The sequence below is a fragment of the Erythrolamprus reginae genome, chromosome 1 (genome assembly GCF_031021105.1).
Source record: "Erythrolamprus reginae isolate rEryReg1 chromosome 1, rEryReg1.hap1, whole genome shotgun sequence".
In the NCBI taxonomy this organism is placed as follows: Eukaryota; Metazoa; Chordata; class Lepidosauria; order Squamata; family Dipsadidae; genus Erythrolamprus; species Erythrolamprus reginae.
The window spans coordinates 231,103,157-231,125,320 of NC_091950.1; the positions used below are offsets into that span (position 1 = coordinate 231,103,157).

The 22,164-nt window shown below is 39.8% G+C and overlaps 1 protein-coding gene across 1 annotated transcript in view; it reads left to right on the forward strand.

Annotated features, from left to right (window-relative positions):
• The first annotated feature begins 644 nt into the window (after window positions 1-644).
• Window positions 645-22,164, forward strand: part of PKHD1 (PKHD1 ciliary IPT domain containing fibrocystin/polyductin) — a 359,271-nt gene continuing 337,751 nt past the window's right edge. Inside the window, exons 1-8 of the mRNA XM_070732513.1 lie at window positions 645-821; window positions 5,306-5,443; window positions 6,997-7,074; window positions 8,803-8,926; window positions 11,450-11,549; window positions 12,714-12,771; window positions 16,351-16,429; window positions 17,373-17,444. Of these exons, the coding sequence (XP_070588614.1) occupies window positions 5,392-5,443; window positions 6,997-7,074; window positions 8,803-8,926; window positions 11,450-11,549; window positions 12,714-12,771; window positions 16,351-16,429; window positions 17,373-17,444 (563 nt within the window). The 5' untranslated portion in view covers window positions 645-821; window positions 5,306-5,391. The remainder of the gene's footprint in view (window positions 822-5,305; window positions 5,444-6,996; window positions 7,075-8,802; window positions 8,927-11,449; window positions 11,550-12,713; window positions 12,772-16,350; window positions 16,430-17,372; window positions 17,445-22,164) is intronic.

Consider the following 22,164-nt stretch of genomic DNA (forward strand, 5'->3'; position numbering starts at 1 on the left):
GAGGACCCTTCTCCCCCAGACTGCAAATGGTTCTGGGAGAAAAAAAATCCACTGGGAGCCATAGTTGGTACAGTTGTAGAGTCAATGGGCTTTGGAATTGACAGCAGTTCTGCCTTGCTTGGGTTGAAGTAATGGCCATCAGTATTCACTCACCGTACTGGAATTGACAGAGATATGTGATATCTCCAAATTTTTCATTGCATCTAATATAACAACACAAACATAGGGCTTTTAGAGTTCATGCATTTAAAAGTAGCTTCATTCTCATTAGTATTTCTGAATATTGGGGAAAATACACCTATACCTATACAAGGTCACTATGTCTGAGTGAAGCATAATATGTTAGAGATTTTTCACTCTGTTTAATATATAAAGGTCTGTTAATGTTCATATATAGGAAGAAAAATAGTATTAAAATGTAATAGTTTTTTTAAAACTCTAAAAACATCAAATAAGATGCTTGTTGACCTACCAGAAATATTCTAAGCTACTTATCACTCTGATTATTAAAAAAAATAAAATAAAATTGGAGCAAGTTGTTTAATAGAGTAAGTAGCTTATGTTAATCATTAAGTTTGGCTTGAGGGAAAATAGGTTTTCTCCCCCTTTTATTTTTTCTATCACAAGCATTCAGAATGGTCACGGAACAACTTATTCCAGTTTTCAAAAGAAAGTAATATTTGTATGGGTTTTTGATTCAGTACCAGAAAGGAGAATGGAACAACATGAAAATTTATGAACTTAAAGGAACAACTAATTCTGAATTTCCGTTTACCACAATCAGAATGTTTGATCAAAAAAGAGGGGGAAATACCCAAATGGTAGGTTTCAAAATTTATTAATTTTGAAATAAGTATATTGAAGGATGGTTGTTTTACTGTAGATTAATGATATGAAGGGAAAAAGAGAGAGAGACTCCAGGATATATGGGTGTCCAGATGTGCTTTCCCATTTTTAATGCTGTTCACCTGCTCTCCTAGAAAAATATGAAAGGTTTTCCAGCCAGCATACCAGCTGTATACACCATTATTTGTTGTTTAGCCAAAGGTTTTTGTGTTATTCTTTTCTGAAGCTGGGAAATCTTGTAACATTGTAAATTGGTCTAAAGGAATAAATTGTTATCCACAGAACATTCCATAGAGCTAGTGAATGAGATAAAAATAATTGAAATCTTCCTCATGCTCCAAATTTGTATATTGCCATATAGAACTAGTTTTTAGCCCTGTTTGCAACAACAATGAAATAAAACAAATCCATTAAATCTATAGAATGCTTTATTAAACCCAACTAAGCTGGTACAAGAAGGATAGAAATAAGCCATTTTATTAATTTTTTGAAAGGAAATTTCATTATGAAGTACATAATACCGGGTTTTTGAGAGTGAAACCTTAATAAATTGATCCCAACATAAGAAGATTAACTTAGTTAGGGGTCTAAGTTGTTAACGCCTTAATAGATAAGCACCACTACTTCAATTAGAAACAGAAAATCTGCCTGAGATTATCTTTTTATGGAAGAGAGATGCTTTAACTCATATTCAAAACTTCTCGGGATCCTAAGAGACTGCCTATACTTCCTAAAACGAGAGTATATATGTTAGCTATTGACATAGACTAGTGGGAAGTTGCCTTAGAAAAAAGTTTGTGTTTGTGATATACTGGCCAAAATATGACACAAGTGACCACTGCTATCATTAATATCACCATGAACTGCTGCACATGGCATAGGTGTGATTGATAACCTAAATAGATCTTAATTAAAAAAAAATACTCTGTGAAAACCTCATTTGACCAAATGAGTCATAGAACAAAATGAGTGGATTATTTGGAGATGCCAAAATGAAGACTTTTTGGCAAGTGTTCATTTTAAAAAGCTTTCTTTATTTTAAATATGTCAATACAATATTTAAATACATTAAATAAATAAACTTTATTCATATGCATTCATGGGGGAAAAAAAAGTGTAAATCTAAAAATGTGATTCATTTGATTTTTTTTAATGGGAAAAGATTGAGAAAATTAAGGAGGGAACCCTGCTGTTCTGTTCGGGTCGTATGTGACCCGAAGCCAAGTTTGAGTCCCTCTAAAAAATTTTCCCTGCATATCTGAAACTTGAAATTTCATGAATTTTCATCATTTCAGGGGTTCTCTCTATGAGAATTTTTTTTGGGGGGGTGGGGGGCTTAGTTTTTGCTGGGCAAAAAAACTTCCTAATGTTATGTTCGGGTCACATACGACCCGGACCGAAAACTCTTCATTTGAAGTGCTTATGTTTGGTCAATTTGAAAACTTTTTTCACTTGGAAAGTAGTCTGAACATTTCTGCACACAATGATATGAAAATTGAAATGAAAAAATTAATCCTTATTGGTTTATTTTGCACATAAATGTGCCCCCCCCGTTTTTGTGAATTCTTTTCAATTTATGGATAGTTTTGCTTGCAAAATCCATTCTATTTTACTGGAGTTGGTGTGGGATTGGTAGCTTGAACATTTCTGAATATAAGAAAAATATAAAGGAACTGAAAAAAAATGATTCTTACTGGTTTTTTAACATCAGAAATAACCCCCCCCCCTCGGCTGCTTGCAATCATTTTCACTTTTTATTTTTTTATGCTCCAAATCCGAAATATTCTTTAAAATCTTAGGCATTCATTTACTCAATTTAACAATACTGATCATCAAAAAATATTTTTGGGGTGGTGGCTAATTGTTTTCTGGGCAAAAAAAATTCATAACTTCGAATCTGTTTCTGTTCGTATATGACCGGACCAAAAACAATTTTTTTAGGTACTTGAATTTGATCTTTTTGAAAACTTTTTCAACTGGAAAACTAGTTTGAACATTTATGAACATAATGATATGAAAATTGAACTGGAAAAATTGAGACTTATATTTCTATTTTGATCAAAAAGCCCCTCCCCCCATCCTTTCTGAATTTCGTGTCAATTTCTATTTTTTAAGGCTACAAATCCCTAAGGAATTTTCCCCCAAAAGGTTTGATATACTAAATTGAACATTTCTGAACATAAGAAAAATATAAATGAACTGAAAAAAATGGTTCTTATTGGTTTATTTTTGCCACAAAAGGGCCACACACACCCCGGCCTTGCTGTGTGCCATTATTGTCACTGTTTATACATATTTGTCTAGAAATATTTGGAATATCCTTTTGAAAATCAACCACATTGTAGCCAGATAACTAATTTTATGAAAGAAATCCATTTTACTAAAAAAAGTAAGTTTGAAATTAACAGCATAATTTTTATATAAATTGAAATAAATTTATATGCAAAATAAACCAATATGCATCAATTTTTCCAGTTCAATTTTCATATCATTATGTTCAGAAATGTTCAAGCTACAAATCCCACACCAACTTTAGCAAAATAGAATGCATTCTGCTAGCAAAACTATCCATAAAGTAAAGACTATTTCACAAAAACGGGGGGGGCACATTTATGTGCAAAATAAACCAATAAGGATTAATTTTTTCAGTTCAATTTTCATATCATTGTGTGCAGAAATGTTCAAGCTACCAATCCCACACCAACTTTAGTAAAATAGAATGGATTTTGCAAGCAAAACTATCCATAAATTGAAAAAATTCACAAAAACGGGGGAGGAGGCACATTTATGTGCAAAATAAACCAATAAGGATTAATTTTTTCATTTCAATTTTCATATCATTGTGTGCAGAAATGTTCAGACTACTTTCCAAGTGAAAAAAGTTTTCAAATTGACCAAACATAAGCACTTCAAATGAAGTGTTTTCGGTCCGGGTCGTATGTGACCCGAACATAACATTAGGAACTTTTTTCGAACAGAACAGCAGAGTTAAGAAGTGTTGAGAATTGGACAGACTGTTATTTGGCAGTGTCATAACTGGAATTTAGGAAAAATTGATATGGAAAAACATGAAGAAGTAAAAAAAATAATTTGTTGTTTATTTTATTTATAAATGAATGTGTGTGATTTTGTTAAAGGATGACATGTTGTTATGCATTTGATTTTGTATAACGGGCTATGTGGATGATTGTGAATCCAAATGATTTTTCAGTAATTTTTAGATAATATGACACTGTCAGCGATATGGTGTTGAAAGGTGATATACTAAAGACCAAGATGTTAATAGAAGAACTGGAATGGAATGAAAGATTATTATATTACAAATACATACTTGAAAAAATAAATAAAATTACGTATACATCTGTATCAAAAGAAAAAAAGATATATGCGTTTTACATTTTGTTAGATTTTTTTCCCTTCTACAGACAGAGTAGAATTCTTTATTGGCCATTTGATTGGACACACAAGTATTTTTTCTTGGTTCATATGTTCTCAGTATGCATAAAAGATAGATTAATGGAAAGTTATTAAGATAAAAAATTAATATATGTATATGCTCACTTTGTTCTTTTAGTATGCCAAGAATTATACTGCTCAAAAAAATAATGGGGACACTCAAATAACACATCCAAGATTGGAATGAATGAAATATTCTCATTGAATACTTTGTTCTGTACAAAGCTGAATGTACACAACAGCATGTGAAATTGATTGTCAATCAGTGTTGCTTTCTAAGTGGACAGTTTGATTTCACAGAAGTTTGATTTACTTGGAGTTATATATTGTGTTGTTTAAGTGTTCCCTTTATTTTTTGAGCAGTATACATAAAAGTATGTTGAATGCAGTGGAAGTAGACATTGGGTTAGGAATGAAAGGGGCTGAATAATAGTGGACAGTCAGAGACTATTAAGAAAGAAAGTATTATGGTCATGTTTATAGAATAAATGAGCTACATTTGGACAGAACATACAGTATAAGGAGTAAATAAACAAAATTAAAAGACAAAAGGCAACAAATAAAGCTGTCTATAGTATGGAAGAAATAAAAATAATTCTGCAAGGATTAGAGCAATAGGGAGATGCCTAGTGTTGGCAGAAACCAGATTTAGCTATATTTCCCCCTTTTTTTCTTCCTTATCTCAGCCTTTAATTTATTTGACTCATTATTTTTCATTCCTTTTCTATGCTTTGAATAAAGTTGCTTATCCCAAAAGGGAATAGCATGATGGGCAAGCATACATGCAGGGAAGCAGAATGTTTCTGTATCTTCTCAGATCTATCTTCTAGGCCTTTGATTTAAAAACATGAGAAGAAATTTCTCTTTGACAGGTTCCCTCCCCCTCGCCCCCGGTTTTATATTACTATTCTGATCTGTTGTTAAATGTCTACTGGGCATCTATCTCAATGCTGCAAAGGGATCCAATGTGAATAAAGGAATGTAGAGTATATTTCTCTTGCAGGGAAAATGGGAAAAACTGCTGAGCTTTGATCATTCATGATGTTGCAATCTCAACAGGAAGTCTCAAATTGAAAGCATAGGATAAAGATGGATTTTTTAATGTCATTCTTTTTCAAGGCTTTGCTTCTTTCTGTTGCAGGTAAGTTCTATGAAACCATTTTAGGAAGCAACATCATTATATAACATATTCATCACAGAAGTGTGTCTGCATATTTGATCCTATCAAGCAAGGGAAAATCTCATATGATTCCTTTTGTTTGAACATTAACATAAAACAAGGCACATATAAAAGAAATGAATGATAATTGCAATAATTTCTAGCTCCACTGTGTTCATATCACACTGTTGTGGGTCTCTGTGCACCTTCCGCCTCCTGTTGGCAGCCACCCAAGGTGCTGTTGCTGTTGTGCCGCACCGCAGCAGCCACTTACCTACCCTGCCCAAAGTCCTTGCTTAAAGGCCTGAAAACCAGGGGTGAAATCAGGGGTGGACTACTGCCCAGAACGGGGGGACGGGGGATGAGACAGGGGGAGGGGAGAGACACACACACAGTGGGATAGCAAAAATGGAGCTCCAGCCCAGATCACCCAATTTGCACTGAAAGATGTTGAAAGAAAATGCAGGGCGTCCTGCATAAGCCACGCCCACAGTGTGGTAGTAAAACATTTGGTAGCCCTTCACTGGGTGAAATTCAAGATTTTCCCTATCAGTTATATGGGCGTGGCTTGGTGGGCATGGCAGGGAAGCATACTGCAAAATCTCCATTGCCTCCCACTCCAGTGGGAAGGATACTTCAAAATTCCCCTTCCTTCCCCACTCTTGGGGGAAGGATATTGCAAAATCTACATTCCCACCCCACTCTGGGGTCATCCAGAAGTGTCATTTGCCAGTTGTCCAAACTACTTTCTGCTACTGGTTCTCCAGAACCTATCAGAGTCTGCTGAGTTTCACCCCTGGTACAAACCAGAGAATGGGAATGGCTCATAATGCTATCACATGAAATCATGCTTTATAATTGTACCACTGTGTGGCAAAATTTCTAGTCCTAATTACAGACATTAAGCAAGGACTACCTATTTATCAGAAAAGTGGCTGTCTCTCTAACACAGTGATTTTCAACCTTTTTTGAGCCGCGGCACATTTTTTACATTTACGAAACCCTGGGGCACATTGAGCGGGGCGGGGAGGGCTAAAAAAAGTTTGGACAAAAAAATTCTCTCTCTTTCTCCCTTTCGCTCTATTTCTCTCTCCCTCTTTCTCTCCCTTCCTTCCTCTTTCTTTCTCTCTCTCCATCCCTCTTTCTTTCTCTTCCTTCCTTCCTCTCTTTTTTGCTCTTTCTCTCTCCCTCCCTACCTCCCTCTAGGTCTTTCTCTCTCCTTCCCTCCCTTTTTTTCTCTCTCTCTCTTGCTTTCTTTCTCTCTCTTTCTCTCTCTCTTGCTTTCTTTCTCTTGTTCTCTTTCTCTTGCTTTCTTTCTCTCTCTTGTTCTTTTTCTCGCTCTCTCGTTCTTTCTCTCTCTTGCTTTCTTTCTCTCTCTCTCTTGCTTTCTTTCTCTCTCTCTCTCTCTCTCTCTTGCTTTCTTTCTCTCTCTGAGCTTTGCGGCACACCTGACAATGTCTCACGGCACACTAGTGTGCCGCGGCACACTGGTTGAAAAACACTGCTCTAACAGATGGTGTTTTCTTTCTTTTTAGTTAACTTGGAAAAGTTAATAATGGAACCTAAAGCTGGCAGCCTTGGTGGTGGAACCTGGATCACAATAAACTTTGATGGTACTTTGAATACCTGTTCTAACTTCTGGGTATTTTTTTTTTAGATAAGCAATTCCTTAGGATGCCATTATCTAAGAATTGGCCTAGGAAGCTTGTCCCCCTCCAGATATTGCTGAGTTATAGTTTATCTGATCCACAATCAGATTCTTCTGAGTAAAAGGAAATGTGCATTGGACCTACCTGATATACCCCTTCTCGTAGAGTAGAGCTAGTCTCCAAGGATGGGAAGGCATTGCCCTTTAGCCAATCAAGACAAGTCTGAAGTATAAAAGAACCCCTCTATTGTCACTTCCAATTTTGTGATGAGGGATGACGATCAGACGTAGCATGTTTCTCTCATATCAGTCACAATGAGCCTCTCCAGAAGGAGCAAGATACCTGACAGACAGATAGACAAGAACAAAAAGGGGGGAGACTGGGAGGCTAGCCCTACCCTATGAGAAGGTGCATATCAGGTAAGTGCAATGCTCCTTCTCCATAGTGGGTGGAGCTAGCCTCCAAAGATAGGACATACCAAAATCCCGTGTCCCTTTGGAGGGTAAAATCAACCCTGACTGGAATCCCCACCATCCTGAGTCATCCATTGTAATACCTGTCACCCAAATGCTGCCTCCTGTGAGGAATTCATGTCCAGTCTGTAGTGGTGGATGAATGGCATTGGGGAGGACTAGGTGGCTGCACAGCAAATCTCAATGGACGCCTGCATTGACCAAGCTGTGGTAGTAGAGGCGCTGCACGTAGAATGTATTGTCATAGCAGGAGGTCTTAGCAAAGAAAGACAGAGTAATAATTGCACAAATCCAACAACCCACCATTGAAGATGAAGCCTGACAACCCAAAGAAGATGGTTGAAAGGAAAGGAAACAGGCCACTGTCTTGCAAAAAGAAGGGGTACATTTTCATAAGTCTCTAGGGCCCTACACATGTCCAGCTAATGCCAGTTCTCTTCATTGTCAGTGGTGGGAACAGGGTAAAAAATGTTGGGTAAAAGTTGGGTATGAACAGAGGACAGACTTAGAAAGCAATGATTATGCTTGGCAAGTAAACACAGAAGGAGAAAACCACAACAGGTAGGTGGGTGGAAACAAGGACATACAGTACCAAGCACTGATCCTCCCATCAATTGAAGTTGATCTCAGACTGATGGAATTTCAGATCTGAATCTTAGGCAGTATTCCTTCCAAACTAAGTGCTGAAATTGGACAATAATGAATTTTTTAAAAAGAAAAGTTGGTGGCCAAGGATCAAAACAAAAATACGGACTTTTTAGGTCTCAGGTTACACAACCTTTCCATTTTCAAAGAGCTATTCCTAGTGTGTAAATAGAAATACTGGTCCTGAGAAACCGCAAGTCACATATTCTATAATTATGCAAACTAAAGAAAACTAAGGACAACTTGGCAATCAGTTAGTAAATTGTCATTAAGTTGCACAATGAAGAAAGAATTAAAATAAAAGATAATCTATTGTATATTTTAATATAATTGTCCTTATTATAGGTTTGAAAGCATGTATGATTTACTAGTAATATCTGAACCTGGTACATTTTATGAAAAAGAATATCAATAGTTATTTATTAATTTTTATGCCATCTATGTCCCCTATAAAGAGAGTCTTTATCCTATACAATCTTCAAAAATATTTCAAAATGTGATGTGAATGTGCCATGCAATAAATAGTAATAATAATGTTTGAGGTTTTATTTATTAGTTTGTCGCTTACCATTAGGTCTCTCTCATTTGGTCAACTGGTCACAACTCAAAGTGGCATTATGGAATCCAGAGCTGCCTCCAGTGCTGTGTGATGTTATGCCTGTCAGTTTCTTCATGTCCACAATAATATGTCAAACAAGGTAAAATTATTTTCTGCATTATAATTACTAGAAGCAGAGCATAATATTACATGCTGTGACCATATGGTTAAAATATTTCTTATAGACCATTCAGTATTTTGAGTTTCCTTTAAACTTAGTGGACATGCAAACAAGTTTTAAAATGTACCAGAAACATATTGGACATAGGAAGTTGTTGGTGCCAGGTCCCTTTGTCCATCTGACATACTAGGCCAAATAAGCTATCATCTCAAGATGTTTGAGGCTTCATCTTCCACCATCATAACCTGAAGAATCAATGGAAAACTAGTTGAGGAATTATCTGCCAAAAGATCTAGATAGCACCATGTTGCTCATCCCTGTTTTCGAATTATGTGGATGACAATACTCACTTGACAAGACATTTGGTTAAAAAATTATTTTGTTCTATATTATTAATGTTTTCTTTGCTTATGTTATTCATTTCTACATTTGCTGTCTCACTATTTTCAAGTCTTTTTCAATTCTCTAGTCACACTGAACAGGGAATAAATACTATTGTAATGAGAATTAACTGATAAATTTGTTTTTAAAGCTTAATATAAGTCTCATGAGTCATCACCATTTTAAAGTAAAGGTAAAATAATTGTACTATTTTATATAATATTTTAAGGCAAAGTAATCCAGTGATTTTGTTGTGTGGGTGTTAGGGGTGTTAGGAAAGCTGCAGTGGAAGATGGGTGGGAAAAGCTAACATTGGTTATAGACTAAAACAATCATATTATTGAGTACGCTCTACACTTCCCAGGCCTGGTAACTTATCTCTGATAAGAAACTAATGAATAACAGTAAAATAATTTTCGTCTGTATTCTGACCTAAAATCCAAGGAGGAAGTCAGCATTTTAAAAACCTACGAATAATGATTAACGAGCCTAACACATACCTGAACAGTGAAAGAAAAATATTTAAGCCTAAAGATTAAGTTTCTGGATAATTATTACTAACTAAAACCATTGACCTAGTGCACTTTGTTGGTAGTTTGTAACTGTATTCCATATAAAGTTTGTTTTTTCAACCTCCATCCTTACATTAAACCAAAACCAACCAAATTAACAAAATAAATTACACATCAGCCAGTTTTGCTTGTTTTTGTTTTCTACAGCTTTTTCTTATCTTTAAAGTGCCACATCAGTAACTGAAATGAAAGAGGTTGGGGGGGGGGCGGATTCTATGTGAGGAAAAGCTTACTCTGTTTAAAACCGTATGATGCAATTGTAAGCACAAGTGTCCACTGGCAGTCTCCCCTACTGGTGCCATTTGCGGGGGAGCCGGGGACACATAGAGGTAGCTGGGCAGGGGTGATCTCGCGGGAGCAAGCAAGATCATCCAGAAGGCATAGCGTGGTTGGCGCATGCCTAGTGGGTCCCTGGATGTAAAGCGTGCGGAGGGGTATAGAAGGCAGCCTCCCATGATGCAGCCTCATTTTTGGGTCTCGGCACAAAGGAAGAAGGTCACCGCATGCCCTCTCTCTTTTCTCAGTGTGCAGGATGGGTTGCCTTTGGGGGCTGAGTAGGAATTTTTTGCGGTTAAAGCATAATTTTCTCATAGCCGTTTTTTCGCCTACTCCACACTGGGAGCCAGGGATGTTAGGGCGTGTTATTTTGGATATTAGCTGGAATTGGCTTTTAATTGGCTTGGTCTTGGTAGTAAGGGGTGGAAAAGAGGCATTAGGGGCAACTGTGTGATCTCCTTTAGGGCACTTTTTGGAAGGTGATGGGTGGCCCCTTGCCAGAACCTCCGGGCAGATCCGGCCTGAGTAATGGAGAGGGGATGCCCTTGGGGCTCGCTGGCCAGGGCCTCTCAGGGACTGGGGGTGAGCCATCCCACATGCCGAGGGGTGTGGCTAAGGGAAAGGAAGGGTAGAGGGAACCTCTTCCTTTGCCTGGCAAGGAGGTTTCGCCCAAAAGTTGCTTAAAAGGCTTTTGCCAGGGAATTTTCCACCCCATCTGGTTTTACCTTGGCAAGTCTTTTGACAAATAAATAATAAAGTGACCCATTAAACCCACTCACATTGTCTCTGTGTTATTCTGCCTCTACCGCAAGATCTCTACAACTGTTGCAGTGGTGATGTTGTTTGCTCTTACATATATTTGAAAAGCCTTAGTTCTTAGTTGGCATGTAGTAAAAATAATAGAATGGTTCCTTTTTAAAAAATGCACACAAACCAATCTGTTTTAGGGTTGTTCAATTAGATTAATAGATAAGACTATGGATGACTAAGTTATTAAGTTGAAGCTATGATATCTTCTTGATTCTTCATTTTCAAATTCAGCTCTAAGTTTCCTTTCCCACCTGCTGTTCTGTATTCTGAAGTTCCTTCTCTATCATTCTACTACAGAAAGTTGAGGGCAAACAAATTTTGTAGACAAAATCAGGTAGAGGAAACCGCAGCATCCTCATGTTTAGCTTTAGTTATAAAATTAATTGAATAATGCAAAATGAGAAGCTGGTTGTTTCTCTTATTAACAGTGAGTGTTCCTCTGCTTTCACTATTTTACTTGAAGATCTTCTCCACGGGAAAGACTTTACCATCTCTTGTTGAGTTTGAATGGACAGAGGATCAGGAACCAAGATGAATTACATGAAGAGAACTGTACATTCCAGGTACATTATAAAGTAACTTAAACATTAAGACTCCGATGACAAGGACCAGCGATAGATTATTATTTTTATTCCACAAAGAATTTAAATATTCAAGGTTAGTTTTGCTATATGATCTCATGGAATATCATTTTTCTAAGTTAAGTTGTACCTCTATTCCAATATTTGGGGCAGAGTTCTGAAAAAGAAATCATCTAGGGTTTTTCTATCATTGTAACTAGATAATGAAACTGTAACAACACAAATGTGCTTTAAATGAGAAACAAAAGAAAAATACAAATGCAAAACATTCTGTACATCAGAACTTCTAGCATTCTCCACAAATACAACCTAATTGTTGTAAGACACCCAGAGTCCTTCAGCAGTTGGGCACCATATAAATTAAACCAATCAACAAACAAATAAATTTTGATTGTGCATGGCAAAGCCACATTTTAACACATTGCATCTTAAATTGCCTGTTCTCCAGTTCAGTTGGCTTACAAAAATTGTGACAACTCTTGGAGAGATACAGATGAAACATATACCAAGTGAATAAAACAGAAATTGCTGCTTTTTGTTTTGGCAATCTGGGACCTATGGATGTGAAAAAAATATTATCTCTGCAATAGTTGTGACAATATAGACAGTATCTGACTGTGACCAATTTTGGGAAAAGGTGTTCCATTTGATTGATTCCCCACCCTACCCCCGATAGTACCAAACATGTCCAAAAAGTGTTTTGAGAGACTGATCTCCATCATAATAATCAGCATGATGAGATGAGACTTCTTATCTTCTTCTTATCCAGAAATATATGTCCTGTAAAGGATGATGGCCCTCTTGGAAGTTCACCAAAATTTATATAGGCACCTAAAAATCAAGCAATTTTCATCTTGCTGCTTTTTAAAAATTAGGACTATTTTTTTGCATATTTTGATATTTTTCCTCTAATATAAATATATTATTTATGAGCAAAAATGCATAGCCATTCAGAAAGTAGGCAGTATCATGCTACATTGCACTGCAAGTTTGCTTACATATTTGTAATTAAGAGCTCGTATCTATGTTAAACTAATTTTATTGAATTGAAGGTGCTCAATTTAGGATCTAGGAATCCATTGAAACTGAATGAAATGTTCCATTTTGAAGAATTACCAAATGTATAATGTATTCTTTTCTTAATAGTTCTCTGTTGCAGAGACACCAATGGTGTTTCAAGCAATCCCCGCATATGGAGTCCCAGGTAAAGAATTTACTTTACATGTAAAATATTAATGTAAACACTATTCTAATAAGCATTTGCCCAGGTTTGCTTGGTGCACCAGTTGTGGCCCTATCTGGACAGGGAGTCTCTTCTCACAGTCGCTCATGCCCTTATCAATTCAAGGTTCGACTACTGTAATGAACACCTTTGAAGGGTGTTCAGAAACTACAAATTGTGCAGAATTTATTTATTTATTTATTTATTTATTTATTTATTTATTTATTTATTTATTTATTTGTTTGTTTGTTTGTTTGTATGCCGCCCCTCTCTGTAGACTCGGGGCGGCTAACAACAATAATAAAACAGCGTATGACAAATCTAATATTTAAAATAACTAAAAAAACCTTATTAAAACCAAGCATACACATAAACATACCATGCATAAATTGTGTAGGCCTAGGGGGAAAGGAGTATCTCAGTTCCCCCATGCCTGACAACAGAGGTGGGTTTTAAGGAGCTTATGAAAGGCGAGGAGGTTGGGGGCAATTCTGATCTCTGGGGGGAGCTGGTTCCAGAGGGTCGGGGCCACCACAGAGAAGGCTCTTCCCATGGGTCCTGCCAAACGACATTGTTTAGTCGATGGGACCTGGAGAAGGCCAACTCTGTGGGACCTAACTGGTCACTGGGATTCGTGCAGCAGAAGGCGGTCCCTGAGATAATCTGGTCCGGTGCCATGAAGGGCTTTATAGGTCATAACCAACACTTTGAATTGTGACCAGAAACTGATCGGCAACCAATGCAGACTGTGGAGTGTTGGTGTAACATGGGCATTCCTAGGGAAGCCCATGATTGCTCTCGCAGCTGCATTCTGCACGATCTGAAGTTTCCGAACACTCTTCAAAGGTAGCCCCACGTAGAGAGCATTACAGTAGTCGAGCTTCAAGGTGATGAGGGCATGAGTGATTGTGAGTAGTGACTCCCGGTCCAAATACGGCCGCAACTGGTGCACCAGGCGAACCTGGGCAAACGCCCCCCTCGCCACAGCTGAAAGATGTTTCTCTAATGTGAGCTGTGGATCGAGGAGGACGCCTAAGTTGCAGACCCTCTCTGAGGGGGTCAATGATCCCCCCAGGGTGATGGATGATGGATGGTGATGGATGGACAGATGGAATTGTCCCTGGGAGGCAAAACCCACAGCCACTCCATCTTATCAGGGTTGAGTTTGAGTCTGTTGACACCCATCCAGACCCCAACAGCCTCCAGGCACCAGCACATCACATCCACTGCTCCATTGACTGGACATGAGGTGGAGATGTACAACTGGGTATCATCTGCGTACTGATGATACCTCACCCCATGCCCTTGGATGATCTCACCCAGTGGTTTCATGTCGATGTTAAATAGCAGGGGGGAAGAGGACCAACCCCTGAGGCACCCCGCAAGGGAGAAACCTAGAGGTCGACCTCTGACCCGCCACTAACACCGACTGTGACTGACCGGAGAGGTAGGAGTAGAACCACTGAAGAACAGTGCCTCCCATTCCCAACCCCTCCAGTCAGCACAGAAGGATACCATGGTCGATGGTATCGAAAGCTGCTGAGAGGTCGAGAAGCACCAAAACAGAGGATAAACCCTTGTCCCGGGCCTGCCAGAGATCATCCATCAACGTGACCAAAGCAGTTTCCATGCTGTAGCCGGGCCTGAATCCTGACTGTTGAGGGGCTAGATAATCGGCTTCTTCCAAGGACCACTAGAGCTGGAGCACCACCGCCTTCTCAACAACCTTCCCCATAAAGGGAAGGTTGGAGACTGGCCGATAGTTGTTAAGAATAGCTGGGTCCAGGGAAGGCTTCTTGAGGAGGGGGCATACAAGTGCCTCCTTGTAGGGATCCGGAAAAGACCCCCTCCTCATAGAAGCGTTGACAATCTCCTGGACCCAGCTCCATGTCATTTCCCTGCTGGCCGAAACCAGCCAGGAGGGACACGGATCCAGTAAACAGGTGGCGGAACTCACAGCTCCAATGGCCCTGTCCACTTCATCAGGTGTCACCAGATCAAACTCTTCCCAGACAGATGGACAAGTACGGGCCCCAGTCATCTCAACTGACTTGTTGTCAGTCGACTCTGTTTCCCAATTGGAGTCAAGGTCCGCTCGGATCCAAGCGATTTTATCAGCGAAAAATGTGTAAAAGTCCTTGGCACTGCTCTGCAAGGGCTCCCCAACTCCTCCATGGTTAAGAAGGGAGCTGGTCACCCTAAACAGAGCGGCCAGGTGGGATTCCGCTGATGCAATCAAGGCGGCATGATATGTGCATCTTGCCACCTTGAGTGCCACTTTGTAAGTCTTAATATGAGCTCTTACAAGTATTCAATCAGATTTGGACTTACTCTTCCTCCATTGCTTCTCTGGATGTCTCTTCTGGCATTTCAACTCCCGGAGCTTCTCGTTGAACCATGGAGCTCTATGAGGGTCTAGTGCTGCGGAGAGGTCACAATGGCACAATTCGGTCAAGAGCCTCTGCTGCAGCCTTGTTCCAGGCCTTAGCAAGAGACTCTGCCGAACTGTGGATGAGTGCATCTGGAATAACCCCAAGTGCCCTCTTAAAGCCCTCTGGGTCCATCAGGCGTCTGGGGCAGAACCACCTAGTCGGTTCCGCCTCCCTATGAGGAAGGATTGGAGCCAGGAAGTCAAGCCACAATAGAAAATGGTCTGACCATGACAAAGGCAACACTTCTAAGCCCCTTAGTCTCAGAATGCAGCTACGCAAGTAGTCATGGGACTATCCAGACATGTTCACATCTCTCCAACACTCCGTGGTCTGCACTGGTTGCCAATTGGTTTCCGGACTCAATTCAAAGTGTTGGTCATGACCTATAATGCCCTAAATGGCATGGGACCATATTACTTACAGGACCATCTCCTGCCACATGAATCCCAGGACCGGTTAGGTCCCACAGAGTCGGCCTTCTACTGATCTCATCAACTAGTCAATGCCGCCTGGCAGGACCTAGGGGAAGAGCCTTCTCTGTGGGAACCCCAGCCCACTGGAATCAGCTCCCCTTGGAGATTCGTACTGCCCCCACCCTCCTTGACTTTCATAAGAGTCTAAAGACACCTATGCCACCAAGCTTGGGGTCATTAGATTCTCCCCCCTGGCCAATGAATGTATAGTGATTTTGATGATTAAATGGTTATGTATGTATTTTAATTGGTTCTTAGTTTTTAGTTGTAATTCTGAATTTTAATTATTTGGATTTCGATATATATTGTCTCTTTCATATGTTGTAAGGCGCCTCGAGTCCTCAGAGAGGGGTAGCATATAAATCCAATAAATCCAAATTCAATGCATCACAAGATCCTCATGGTAATGTGATCAAAATAAGACTGCTTGGCAACTAGCATGTTGGTTGTAGCATCACAGGGTCATGTGACCATCATTTGTGATATTCTCAAGCGAAATCAATGTGAGAAGCCAGATTCACTTAATGACCACATGATTCATTTAACAATTGCAATGATTTACTTAACCATGGCAAAAATAATTGTAAAATTTCATATAGATTCATTTCACTTTTGAAGCAATACATTCTAATTTCTGCCTTTTATTTTCTCAATAGGAAATGTAATACAAATTTATGGTCGGATTCTGGCCCAAGATTATGAAGTTTATAATTTCAACGTGGACTTTATTGATGGGTAAACCTGCATTCAGTGTTTCTCTAAGTTACAATATTCAGTAGTATTTTATCATAGTTTGGAAATGCAGTTAATAGGAATATTGAAGGGATACAAAGCTCCTATACATTTGAAGCAGACTACAGCAGATGTGACTTCTTGATGGTGCAAGATAGGATCAGGAGGACACTTTTACACAAATATCTGAATGGGATTCAAACACCTGATAAGCAAAGCAGGTGATATTGTTTTTGCTGACTGACATAATGTTTTGGACATAATATTCAATTTATTCATAGAGTGCTGGTGAAAGACAGTACTGTATTGTAAATGAAGGGCATTTCACTTCATTGTAAACTTCTTGTTATATTCTGTGAAGAAATAAGAGGAGAGATATGTGCCTGAATTTAAGACAAAAGGAAAGAGATGATTAAATTCCAATAGAAGAAAATATCTGTAGCTCATGGTTTAATTGTGGAGCCCTTGCTGCTCTCTAGAGTTGGCTGCTTGATTATAGACATTTAATTTCCCAACTAGTAATATCATCAGTGTTAGTGAGTGTGGGGTAAGCTCCCTGTTTATATAATGGGACTTGTCATGTTGGTGGAGGTGTGGTTTTTCTGTTGGTAGTTCCTTCATTAGGGTAGTTGTCAGTGATGGGCTACCAAATTTTTTACTACCACACTGTGGGCATGGCTTATGCATTTTGTTTCAGCATCTTTCAGTGCAAATTGGTTGCTCTGGGGTAGAGCTCTAAATTTGCTACCGGAACTGCGTTCCTGACCGTTCCCATAGGAGCCCATCACTGGTAGTTGTGTGTGTGTGTGTGTGTGTGTGTGTGTGTGTGTGTGAAAGAGAGAGAGGGGGCGGGAGAGGGAGAGAGAGAGATATAGAGAGAATGAGAATGAGAATATGAGAATGTATTTTTTTCCTTTCTTGATTAATTATATCCCTTTACCACTAGGCCTGTAATCCTTGAGGCAGAAAATGGGTGGATAACTATTTGTTCTCTTGCCAGTCAGCAGACACGTAGAATGTAAGTTATAAATCATTGGTTCTTTTACTCTATATTCTTTAAAGTTTAGAAGTTTACCAGACAGGTCTTGTATTGAATCAGTGTAAATTAGTTTTAGAAGCTTTAAGTTGCATTCATTCACCTGAAAATAAGTCCAATGGAATTCACTGAGGCCACCTTCTGGACTGGACTGCTATGTATTAATGAAAGTTAATTTCTAGATTTAGATGGTGATGGAAACAATCTCAAGTTGTGAAATCAGTTCCGAGTCAGAAATGTTCTGACAATTTCAGTATTAGTCAGCAAGACTTCATTGTGTGTGGATTTAGAGATAATGAGACCTACATTGAGTCTATTTTCAACTTTGCCTGTTTTTAATTTGTGAAAAGACCTTTGTTTGGAATCAGGAAATCAATGAAGCTTTCTTGTGAAGTGTTTTAATAAGTCATTGTTTAAAGTTCTGAGGCTGGATAGTAATCTTTTTTTTAACAGGAAAACAAAATAGGTCAAATATTAACCTGGGCTAATTCTTTACTATCTTCTGTCACAACAATTAGACTTGATTCAGTTGTGTTTTAAACTTTCCCCATCTAATGCATTGAGATTCCCTTTTCCCTTCATCGATAAAAAAAAATCAGATGATTCAGAAATTGATATATGTTATTACATACATTGTCCCAGTGTTAGTGTATAGAGGCTGGGTTGACAATAGGGGATGGGAGAGGGCAGAAAGACCTTAACACTATTATTATTATTATTATTATTATTATTATTATTATTATTAATAATAATAATAATAATAATAATTATTATTATTATGTCAATACAACACAGCAAACAAGATCACTATGCTGGATTTCGTATTTCATCACCAGTCGGGCGCTTCCCAAGCACCTAGGACTGCGTGATGTAGTGGCGAATTATGTTTGCCGATCCCAGTAAAGCGGCCTTTTGCAATTGACAGATGGAGATTTTGTCAATTCCGATGGTTTTCAAATGTCCACTGAGATCCTTTGGCACTGCGCCCAGCGTGCCAAGTACCACTATTATTATTATTATTGTTGTTGTTGTTGTTATTTATTAGACTTGTATGCCACCCTTCTCCAAGGACTTATTATTAAATTGCTGTTATACTGAAAGCCAATTGACACATTTCATAAAGCTAAAATAAATAATAACATTTCATTATTGCAAAAAATTTCATTATCTTCCTCAGTGAGAACTGTGTTGTGCATCTGGTTACAAACAAAAAAGTAATGCTTAATTTTTTAGGCCAGTTTCAAGTCTTTAAGTGCAATCCATCTCTCTCTCTCTCATTTTCTCTCTCACTCTCTCTATCTCTCTGTCTGTTTATCTATGTGTTATGTGGTAGGTGTTATTTAAATCCATTATCCAGAACTTTTTTATTTTGTTATCAATGTAATTGCATACTGAAAAACAACTGCTTACTTTTTCTAACCAAGTGGAAGAAGATAACATCAACAGGGGAATACACTCCAAGACCAGGGAAGTCTCAATGCCACTCCACTACGCCCTGGTCAGACCACACCTGGAGTACTGTGTTCAGTTCTGGTCACCACACTTCAAAAAAACATTGAAACTCTGGAGAAGGTGCAGAAAAGAGCAACCAAAATGATCAGGGGTCTAGAAACTAAGACTTACGAAGAGAGACTGCAGGAACTGGGCATGGATAGCCTAGAGAAAAGGAGGGCCACAGCGGACATAATAGCAGTCTACAGGTATACGAGGGGTTGCCACAGAGAGGAGGGGATCAATTTATTCTCCAGGGCACCGGAGGGCCGGATGAGGAAAAATGGCTGGAAGCTGACCAAGGAGAGATTCAATCTGGAAATAAGGAATAACTTCCTGACGGTAAGAACGATCAACCAGTGGAACAACCTGCCAGCAGACGTTGTGAACTCCAATACTCTGGACATTTTAAAGAGGAAATTGGACTGCCATTTGGCTAGGATGCTATAGGGTTCCTGCTTAGGCAGGGGGTTGGACTTGATGACCTGCATGGTCCCTTCCAACTCTAACAATAAATAAATAAATAAATAAATAAATAAATAAATAAATAAATAAATAAATAAATAAATAAATAAATAAATAAATAAATAAATAAATAAATAAATAAATAAATAAATAAATAAATAAATAAATAAATAAATAAATAAATAAATCATGAACTTGGAGATGGTTACTAATAAAAATTACTGTGTAAGAAAATTAAACAGTCTGGGCCAAATATAGACTGACTACTTCCTCAAGGCAATGATGAGAAAGCAATTTTCAAACTATAAGGAGTAGATGTTGGACCAGAAAAAAAGAATGCTGTGCTTGAGAAGTCAAAGGCAACAGATAGCATGGATGAATGAAATTAGAAAAATTACAGCAATGTTTTTGGAATGAGGAACCTAGAGATAGATTAATATAGCAAACATTTGCTATATTACACTTCCGGTTCCGGTGGGAGGAGGAGGGTGGAATATAGCTCCACCGGACTACGGCTAAATATCAAAGAAAAATATAGGAACCCCCCCGTTGAGTCAGCAACTGCTTTGAAGTTCTGGGGAGGCGAAGTGTCCCCGTTTCCAGAAATCCTAGATTCGGCGGTGTTCGTGGCGGTGGCGAGTTGTTTGGCCACGAACACGCCTGGAGTCGGGTTGGCGGAGACACGGAGGAATGGCGGCTGCTATTTACAACTGAGCCGCGCTGCCGAGAGTGAGTCGGGTGAGTTGGAGAAGGGAAGAGTGGAGGACCGTGACGGCCAGGGAGAGGGAGAGGGAGCAAACCAAGAAACAACTGGCTTGGACGACCCAGACTCCGGGGGAAGCCTTTTTTGGAGGAGGTCTCCTGAAGCTGATGGTCCCCTGGAGGGGTCTCGAGTGTGCAAGGAAGGACAGCTGACGGGAGGAGAGAGCGTGCACCGAGAGGAAAGGAGAGAGGGGAGAAAGAGGGGCGACGTCTGAAATTGCCCTCCCCCCACTGCATAGACCCGAGACGCCAAGGAGCTGTATGGTGGGAGCACCCGGCGCCGGAGGGACTATGGAGGAATGAACTAGTGGGAGGAAGGAGAGGAAAGAAAGAGGAAAGAAAGAGGAAGGAGGAAAGAGGAACTGAGACTGAGGCAGTGCCTGAAGCTCGCCCCACTGAGCCCACATGGAGTTTCTATTAAGACCTCATAAGACTGCAGAAGGTCTGGAGACCTGGAAGCATTGTAAGAGCAGAGGAGAGGAAGTGACTGAGAACCCAGAGAAAGACCTGAGAGTGCCAGCCAGTGGCAGTGGCTGGCACCAAAAACTTAACAACAATATGCCAAGATTTCTCCCTCAACAACATTTTTCCCCTGATCAATTCTTCCCCCCCCCCCAGAACTCACCTTTAAGAACTGGTGTCAGTATTGCTGGCTTGATGGATAGTTGATTTTTAATTATTTCCTATATTTTTAGCACTTTAGAACTTTGCACTTTACCAAGTTTAATTAATAGCTAAGCTCTGATTTTATATTATTAACTATTAATCTATGAACTTTTTATTCCTATTTTATATTGTGATATATATTATTAGTATTTTAATTATTATTAATTTAATTCATTTTAATATCACTAGGGGGTTTTGTAATTAATGGATGATTGGGGTAAATATGGGACGAATGATTGGTATGAATGCAATGGTTGGGGCGGGTGGGATTATGGTATGAATGTGATAAATGGAAGCAGTATGAATGATAGACTTGGCCCACCTGACGCCGGAGAGGCAGGAGGGGAGGGGGCACTAATCTCTGGGGTGACAGAGGGTCAGAATATTCCTGTGTTGCTGGGGAGAGGCAGATATGGCGGGGGCCGCGGAGTTAGCCGTTCCAGGGGAACGAGGGACCGTTGCTTAATAACGATCCCTTGTTCTGGCTCCGTGAGCCCAATCTTGGGTACTGGTGATGAGTGTAACTCTGGCCCTGGGCTCAGGTTGCTGCTGCTTAATGCCAGGTCGGTGGTAAATAAAGCTCTCCTCATCCGGGATCTGATCCTGGATGAGGAGGCCGACCTGGCATGTATTACTGAAACCTGGCTGGGCCCAGAGGGAGGTGTTCCTCTCTCTGAAATTTGCCCAGCTGGGTTTCAGATATGGCATCAACCTCGACCCCAGGGAAGGGGGGGAGGAGTGGCTATTATAGCCAGGGAGAGCCTTTGCCTACGTGGGCTCATTGCTCCGGAAATTGCGGGTTGCGAATCACTCTTGATGAAGTTGGACTTAGGGGTTCAGGTGGGCTTATTTCTCACGTACCTGCCTCCCAGCTGCGTGTCAAAAGCCCTGCCTGTGCTACTCGAGGAGGTAGCCGGGTTGGTGGTGGAGTTCCCCAGACTTATTGTCTTGGGGGACTTCAACCTGCCGTCACTCGGCGAAACCTCTGGGTTGGCACAGGAGTTCATGGCCACCATGACAGCAATGGACCTGACTCAAGTAGTACAGGGTCCGACTCATGAGGGGGGGCACGCACCCGACATGGTATTCCTTTCCGAGCAATTGAGTAATGGTCTGAGACTAAGGGGCTTAGAAGCAGTGCCTTTGTCATGGTCAGACCATTTTCTACTACGGCTTGACTTCCTGGCTCCAATCCTTCCCCGCAGGGAGGCGGAACCAATTAAGATGTTCCGCCCCAGACGCCTGATGGACCCAGAGGGCTTTCAGACGGCGCTTGGGGTTATTCCAGAGGCACTTGTCCACAGTTCGGCAGAGTCTC